General features: G+C 40.3%; 1 protein-coding gene across 8 annotated transcripts; it reads right to left on the bottom strand.

The window, feature by feature from the left end:
- Nucleotides 1–644: 644 nt before the first annotated feature.
- LOC111850740 (uncharacterized) lies at nt 645–8,829 on the bottom strand. Of its 8 annotated transcripts, XM_072703862.1 has the most exons (6): nt 8,691–8,829; nt 4,287–4,416; nt 4,045–4,112; nt 3,809–3,946; nt 3,532–3,632; nt 645–3,498 (listed from the first exon to the last, which is right to left on the bottom strand). In XM_072703862.1, the coding sequence occupies exons 2-6, from the start codon at nt 4,381–4,383 to the stop codon at nt 2,868–2,870; spliced, it is 1,035 nt and encodes a 344-aa protein (XP_072559963.1). In that variant the 5' UTR covers nt 4,384–4,416; nt 8,691–8,829; the 3' UTR covers nt 645–2,867. The 8 variants fall into 8 exon arrangements, 7 of the variants coding, with proteins under 7 accessions (XP_072559963.1, XP_023680708.2, XP_072559964.1 ...); XR_011984428.1 differs by having other exon boundaries at nt 645–3,632; nt 4,297–4,416; XM_023824940.2 differs by having other exon boundaries at nt 645–3,632.

Here is an 8,829-nt window from a genome sequence, read left to right as displayed (position 1 = left end):
CAAAATTTTAAATTAGGATGAGTGTAATGAGAATAATGTCTAGTTGTCCTGATGGAAACGCCCAGCTGGGAGGGGGTAACCCCGCATCACACTTTATTAAGCGAGTGGGTGGCGAGCACAAAATACAGACACATCTGAAAGCTTGAAACAGATACAGGCATCTTCGACAATCAACTTTCAACACAACGATGGAAATGCTAAACTGGAGGTATGCTAAATCTTTTACCGTATTTTAAAATTGTTAGAATTGTCGAACTGTATTTAAAGACCTAATTAAATCATACATGACAGAGATAAGCTGTTTACAGTTGCAATTAAATGTGAGGTGGTGTTTAGCTAGCACCTCAAACACTCTATGTAGGTGTTTACCATGAGAGATATGAAGTCTGTCCTTTTTCCATCTTCATTCGGCTTGCCTATAGCACCATCTCAGTGCCCTGATGCTAGCTTTCAACCACGGTTGTGGTTTATGTTTGGGTTTTTTTTTATTTTAAATGGAGCAATATTATCAAAAATAGATGTACATATGGAATTGACATAATATTATGGGAAATAAAAATTAGTTTCTCTATTACTATTTTTAATAAACTGATCTTGTCTCTTACTGAAAATGTAGTTCCAGAAAATGACAAGTCGAAACCTGGTAAGGTAAAATTTCTTTAATATGCAAAATAGAAAGTGAAACGAACAGACTGTCCCCAACCAAATTGTGGTGACACTGAGCCGGTAAAATAGCAGGTGATATACCTTTTCCAAGCTTCCTCAAAGAGCCTGCTGGTAACTGATTGTTATTTCACTGAAAAGCAATTCTATCAAAAAACCCACAATGATAGGTTGATACTTCGAGAGGTGCATTAATTATAATTGGTTGCTACTATTTTCTTTAACCACTGATCTCAGAGATTGGTTTGGCTTTTACCATTCTATTGTAGGTCTTAACAGAACACTAAAGATGGAATTTCTCACAGAAGACCTCACAATGTAACACATTTCCATTATTATCAATAAAATGAGCAATAGCCCAAACCCTTTTGGATCTCCATTCCCATCTAAACACAGATTTCCTGCTGAACAATAAGTAGCTATTATTCTATATGTGTTATGTGATGTTATGTTTGTACATTAATAACAATTGATACTTTATTGTCCCCATGGAGGCTGGGTTTGAACCGGTGACCTTCTAATTACAGGCACACAGGCTTAGCCCACTGAGCCACACGTTGCCCCAGGAAAGTAAAGAGGACTTACTGATGGAAATCAAAGAGCTCAATCAAAGTCACAATATATTACAATGTTTCTTCCACCCATTTTCTGAAAAGTCACGTTGGACACAACCAGAAAGTGTCTATTTTCAACAAAACATCTCAGCCATTTCAATTTCAAGACACCATTCATATCATCAAAATTAATTACACGCACACCCCCATCTTCATAGTTTTTAACCACGTCATCCTTCCTTATGTAATGACATTTATTTCTCCACATGAATTTGAAATTGACGGTCTTTATTGCTTTATTCATTTTTACCAATATGGGTAAAGAAAAGGATGGGTAAATGAGTCTGGCCAAGCTCTCCATTTTGGATAATGAAACCCTCCCAAAATTGTGATGTCTCTCTGCAGCCATGTGTTTAGAATAGAATCACATTTGTTTAAATTATTCCAAATCTTCATATTGTCAGTAGTTTTTTCCTAGAAATCACAATCCCCAAGTATTTAACCTCCTTCTCAATCCTTAAATTATATAGTGACTGTGGGGGATAATAAGGCAAAGTTAATATTTCAGATTTATTTAAATTCATTTGTAGACCTGAAGCCTTCAAAAATTAGTTAATATACCGTAGCTGTTTCTAATCAAAATAGACAGGGGTGTTAGAAGCATTTTGAATGCGAGGGGGACACACTGGCATAAAACTAATATTTTATGTTAAATGTAGGGGGGGTCCAAACGAATAATTATGGAATGTGAGGGGGACACGTCCCCCTCAGATTTAATGGTGGCAACGCCCATGAAAATAGGTAACATTTCTGCCATATAAATAATAACCGTGAACATTCTTGACATATACCCCCTCTTAATCTCAAATCTTGAAAAAGTGCCATATCTGAAAGCTACTGAATTATCGATTCCAATGTACAGCATTTTGATTAAGTTTATAAACCTCTCTACAAATCCAAAACAATGCAGTTTTCAATATGAAAGGATGTTCAGAAGAATCAAACATTTTATAAAAATCCAAAAATAAAATGAATCCTCTGTGTTGAATCCATCCAATATCTCTACTACTTAATCCATCTGGGGAAGCTGGAGCCAATCCCAGCATCTTTGGGCGGGAGGCAGGGTCCACCGTGGTCAGGTTGCCAGTCCACCATGGGCAGGTCACCAGTCCACCACAGGGCCAACAACCACACCTATGGGCAATTTAGAGTAGCCAGTTGACCTAATCTGCATGTCTATGGACCGTGGGAGGAAACCAGAGCAAACCCACGCATGCACAGGGAGAACAGGCAAACTCCACACAGAAAGGCACCCTGGGTGACCATTTGTTTCCTTGCCCTCACACCTGCTTGTGATACCCGATATCGCCTCCAGTGTTAATTTCGTTGACAGAAATGTTAAAAATGTTTAAAAAAAAAAACATGATTTAAATATGCGTTTAAGGACCATAATGAAATGTATTATTCATCTGAGAAATATAAATAACATTTTTAAAGCCAGATTTTGTCCCCACTGCATCCTTATCTGATGAAAATGTGCACTGTTCCCCCTGCATGATTAGATGGGTTTCCTGAGTGGTTAGAGCTCTGTTTATATCTGTGACCTAATCTTATTTACATTGATTAAACATGTTCAGAGCAGGTTTATGCTTACAGATTGGTTGCTGTGTCAACTGTGTGAGTGTGCTGGTGCCTCTCTATGTGTTCTAATCGACTGAAGCTCTTCCCACACTGAGAGCACTGGTAGGGCCTTTCCCCTGTGTGAGTCCACTCGTGCCTCTTTAGGGTTCCTGACCGACTGAAGCTCCTCCCACACTGGGAGCACTGGTAGGACTTCTCCCCTGTGTGAATACGCTGGTGTGCTTTTAGGGTTCCTGAATGACTGAAAGTCTCCTTACAGTGGGAGCAATAGAAAGGCTTCTGCCCTGTGTGAATCCGCTGGTGTGCTATTAGGTTTCCTGAATGATTGAAGCTCTTCTCACACTGGGAGCATTGGTAGGGCCTCTCCCCTGTGTGAATCCGCTGGTGTGTCTTCAGGATTTCTATACGACTGAAGCTCTTTCCACACTGGGAGCACTGGTAGGGCCTCTCCCCTGTGTGAATCCGCTGGTGTATCTTTAGGTGTCCAAATCGACTGAAGGTGTTCCCACACTCAGAACATCGATAGGATGTTCCCCCTGTGCAAGTCTGTTGGTGTTTTTTAGAACCTTTGTTTATAGTCTTCTCACGCTGTGAACCTCGTTGAGCTGTCAGAGTGTCTGTACTCCCTTCTTGCAGGGTAATGAGTGTGTCTGTACTCCCTTCTTGCAGGGTACCGAGTGTGTCTGTACTGAGCTGAGCAGCACTGGGGCCAGCAGAAGTTGTGGAACACTGGGTAGTTTTGACAGATCCAATCCTCATTTGTTTGACATACTCCTTGGTGGAGCAGAAAGCAAACTAAAATTATTTTCAGGTCAGACATTAAACTATATTTATGTGCTTTTCTGGTGTGACCTACAGTTGGCTGCTTTTGAGATTAACAAACAAAAATTAAACCACTTCAGAACAGACAAGTGACATTTGTGAAGAGACCCACATACACTCCATTTCACCTTGTTGGGGGTCTTGTTTGTGGTCCCTTCACCCTCAGATATCAGGCATTCCCTCTCCTCTTTTTTAACCTCTCTGACATCCTGCTGGTAAGGTTCTGGGTTCATGCGGCAGCTGGTTATATTGTGGGAAGGTGTCTTCTGAAACCAAAATGAAATTAAACACTGTGAGACCGTGCCAGTTAATCAGTGTGTTACAATGCACAGCCAGCGACAGCCAGCATAAAGCACAAACAGACCCTCGTTCCCTGGTCTGTGGGTCTGCTCTGATCATGCAGCCTGGATGGAGGCTGGAAACTCCTGGATGCTGAAAACACAAATGAATGTTTCACACAGACTGCACCACCTTAGGGCATATCCACAACACTCCAACTTAGTATTCGAATCACATCTATGCTTTAATGGCACTGATGAATGCCTGACGCCATGTGTGAAGGTATCACCCTTCAGGGCGAAAGCCTGAATGGATCAGTTATTTCACCTCGACTTGCCATGTGGCGCGGGCTCCTTCTCAGAAGGCAGGGAATCCACTTCTCCTCTGAATCACTATGTTTGTCTTCGCCCGGCCTTTCTGCCATCCCTCTCCTGAATCGTGGTCGTGGAATTCAACCCTAGAGATAATGGGGACAGTTGGGGATTATCACACTCTTGGTACTCCTGGGAGCCTGACTCCGGTGCCCGGTGCCCGAGGCCAACAGATGGCCAACATGGCCTGGTGGTTCCTCTTCATGTAGTGCAAAATTATTTGAGCTAGGTCTTAAGGAAAAAATTCTAGGTGGGGGGGGGGGGGGGGGGGTTGTATTTTTATAGCGGGGTACAACACCCCATTGTTAAAAACGATACTATTTCCTATTTTTTTTAGTATTGGAACAGAATTCCCTATACATTGCATCACTGTGCAACAGCAGGTCAGCAGCATTCTACTTTTGCTCCCTCTCCCTGCACGCAAAGTGGGGCCACACGTGCTTTCCTCTGAACCTGCAGCGTTATAGACATTAGAGTAGTGATGGGCAAAATTACCTTTTTTGGGACACAGTTCATTTGATTCAATTCACCTAAAAGATTCATTCTGATTCATTCAGTGGTACTTCCATTGTGTTCCAATGTCAAAAAATAGCTTATCGTTTAGACTAAATTGTGCTATGGAGTAAGCTAAAAACCACCAATAAGTCATATGAGACAAATATTTGTCATTGAACTATAGCGTAAGTCTTGGCAACATTGTACTTAGTTACTCATGTTGGTTTAAAACTAACAACTCATCACACAGTCAGCTAACGAGTCCAAACGGTAATAAACCTTGGTAAATATCATGTGACTGAATCATTTGCAAATGTCACACCAATGCAGGAGAGCCATGGCTGCAAGTACAAGTGTTGTTGCCTACTGTCCACATTATGGTAAAAAAAAGTTAACATACAAAGCAAAATAAGACATTATTTCACTTACGTTGCCGACAGTCAAGCCCACAGACACTGCAGAGCTTGTGTGTAAAAGATGCTTTAAGGTAGAGAAAGGGGCACAACATGCTGAACCTGGCAAAGCATCTGACAGGCATCCCGATGTATTCGAAGAATTTAAAGAGTAACAGGCTTATCCCTCAAATGCAAGTCAAACGAGTGTGATTTATTTTGTGACAAGCAAACTTTTTACCACTTCAGTCTGAGAAGCAAAATTAAGGGCAATGATAGCTTTACTGTTTAATTTGACTTTTTCTTTATAGGTAATCTATTTAGCTAAGGTAATCATCGCATGCAGTACATTTGCATAAATATTCTCTGTTACTAGAAAATGCACTCAATAGAGTACAGACCTCTGCCAACGAGGTATATTGCTGGTTATTAATTACAAATTTAAAGAACTGTGAAAGAAATCACATAAACTGAAGTATATCCTATAAGTGGTACATATTGATTTTTTTGGTTGCTGCATTAATTGTTCAATGACTGCACACATTTTTGATTTATTAATTACTGTACTTAATTTTTATTTATTGCAGTGTTGTTACTCTTTAGGGACAGGCGGATCCACATTTCTTCAGTTCTGATCCGATTCTGATACAAAACTGCCAATACCGATACAGATTCCTATACAAAAGCCCTTTTTACTTTAATATTTTGTTTTATTTATATTATTTACTTAATAAATTATGAATATTTTTTAAGTACTAAATATGAATAAAAAACGTATGCCAAAAAGAGGCGTATTTCCGACGGGAAGTGACGTTTTTCCGAGACGTTTCGTGACATTTTCATCCGAGTTCCGACTTGGAGTCCCACCCTCCGGAAATGGCCATCCATCTGCCGCAGAGCAGTGCAGGGGATGCTACAATTACAGTGGTACCTCAGTTCTCGAACTTAATCTGTTCCGGACTCCAGATCGAATCCTAAAAAGTTCGAGTTCTGATCGAATTTTTCCCATAAGAAATAATGGAAAACCAATGAATTGGTTCCCGGCCCCCAAAAATTACACATAAATATGTTTTTTTTAGCATTTAAATACAAGATGAACAGGATAAAACAAGAGCATTTTTTTTCTTAATGGCTTCTAAAACGATAAAGATCTTATCCCAACATTACCCCTGTCCTGCCCCGATCGTCTGCTCCTTCCATGTGCCACGCCCCCTCGTTAACCTCATGTGGGATCCCCGTGTGATCAGCTGTTTCTGGTTGTTCTCATTAGTCCTCTGTATTAAGTCCGCGTTTCAGTTTGTTTCCCCAGTCCGATCATTTTAACGTCATTGTGTTGTTCTGCCTATTCTCAATTAACCCGTGTTTCCCGATCGCTGGAGTCCTGTCCCTGCTTCCCCGGCTCGGGAGATCATGACAACCCCAAGCCATGCCCCAACACTGCGCCAACGCTAGACTATGCCATGCGGTCCATTGTTTATTTTTATTATTACTCTGTATTTGTTAATTTGTTCGTGAATAGCAAACTTTTAGGTTGTAACATTTGTACAACTATTACGTTACTTTTTGGTGAGCAATGGCTAACAAAATTATATAAAGTACAGTGTATTACCTAATACAGTCTTTTCAATAAAACAGCATTATCACCACAGGCACTGCGACTACAGCAAAAGCGAGGCTGACACTGAAGCGTTACCTTTTGTTTCCGCTCAGAGACGTGCCTTATGACTCATTTCCTGGCGCGTACAATTTATATTAGGTCAGCGTTCACGGTTCGACTTCTGAAATTCAAAAGTTAGATAAGATTTTAACAACTGAGCAATTAGTTAAGTTCTCCCCAAACAAGCTTGGCGGGGCGAATGGCCTTTTCTCGTTTGTAAATTTCTTATATTGTTTTTTTCATATTGCTCATTTTGTCTTGCACAATTGGCATGCGCTTTGTTTAGTGGGATTTTCCACTAAACGCTACTCCCACCTCTCAAAACTTTGCTTTTACAAAGATTGCAAATCTTGATGTTAAAAGCGTAAAATACTTCCAGATTGTCACCCTGGTATGTGATGTTCTTACGCGCTTGTCCTGCTGCGAAGGGTATGCGCATGATGTTACAGCAGACAGAAGTCACTGCGCTCAAATACACTCAGTCAAAAAGAGCTGTCGTGCGATTGACTGTACAAATAGATTTAACATGAAATAGGAGCCATCTTTTTAGAGACTACCAAAAACTAAATAAGCAAGTACTGGACTTGGATTGGTCACGTATGCATCAAATACGCCTGGATTTAAAAAAAAAGGTATTAAGGATATTATTATAATTCTATACAGTACTTATTTGTATTTTTAATATAAAGAATATCTCAGAGTATTTTCCAATAGGAGTTGAAAACGTCCCGCTAGCTTAGAATTGTTTCCTTATGGCCCAACTCAAAATTATTTCAAAAGCATCAATAAGGGACAAATATCAGTAACTGCTTCAAGTTTGGTGCCTGTAGGATTTTCCCAAAAAGTTTGACCGGGGGGCATTATGTGGCAGAGTGGCCTGCTATAAAATACCACCCCCGCCTAGATTTTTTTCCTTATGGCCCAGCTCAAAATAATGTCAGCTACGGAAATACGGAACACTTGTTAGTCCTCAAGGTGCACGTCTGATATCTGTAGTAGAGGATGGACGAAGTGACGTCACGGCTGGACGGCTTACAGTGTAGTATGTTGTATAAACGGGATTTACAATGAGTAGTGAAATTTCTGTGACAATTACTTTTGATGTTTGGTTCGTTGTCATCATTTCTAGGTGTGATGGTACCAAGTACAAAGTTAATCGTCACGTTATATGAAAAGAATGGAATAGAAACAATTTTTTAAGCAGAATTAATACAGCAAAGTGTCAAAATATTCAAGCAAATAAATCGCTTCTTGTGACTGAAGGCGACTGTATTTGCACAAACGAGCATTGTCGAAAATCATTACTGTTATGTTTTTCAATGAAAAGTTGTTACTGTCACATTTACAACGTTTTAGAGGCCGCTGCCAATCTCAACTAAAGGTTTGATTGTAAAATACAATAATAAACAAGTAATTAGACTTTTTAAAATATCTGCTTAAGGCAAGAAAAAGTTACAGCGAGCGGTCGCTTCCGCTGCGCAGGAGAGACGAAGCGACTTTGCCTTTAAAAAGAACGATTTAAGGGGGCAACACCGAAGCACAACGAAAGTAGCTATAGCTACCTAAATCACAGCTACGAACCCACCCCCCAAACGCCTTACTGTGACTAAAAAGTTGTTTTCCCAAACGGTATTTTTCCTGCGTCGCTTTCAGCTGTAATTAATGTCAGGATTGTAATGTCTATCGACTGCTGCAGCCGGACGGAAAAGGAAGGGCATCCCCACCCTTTTTAATTCACTCGCGATTTCCTGAAGGTCTCATATACTTCATTTAAGTTACCGAGCTAAAAAAATAAACATAGTAGATGACAATCTACCTGACGCTTTCTGTGGCTTGTATCACAAAGCTGGATTCCTTGCTTAGCCAATTAACTTTTAAGACAAGTAGCAGTAGCTGTGGTTTTCGGTATCACGACGCTGGTTCTCCTCTTTTAGCTCCAAAACTACAATAATGAA

The sequence above is a fragment of the Paramormyrops kingsleyae genome, chromosome 20 (assembly GCF_048594095.1).
Source record: "Paramormyrops kingsleyae isolate MSU_618 chromosome 20, PKINGS_0.4, whole genome shotgun sequence".
NCBI lineage: Eukaryota > Metazoa > Chordata > Actinopteri > Osteoglossiformes > Mormyridae > Paramormyrops > Paramormyrops kingsleyae.
This window is presented reverse-complemented; position numbering and strand designations above follow the sequence as displayed.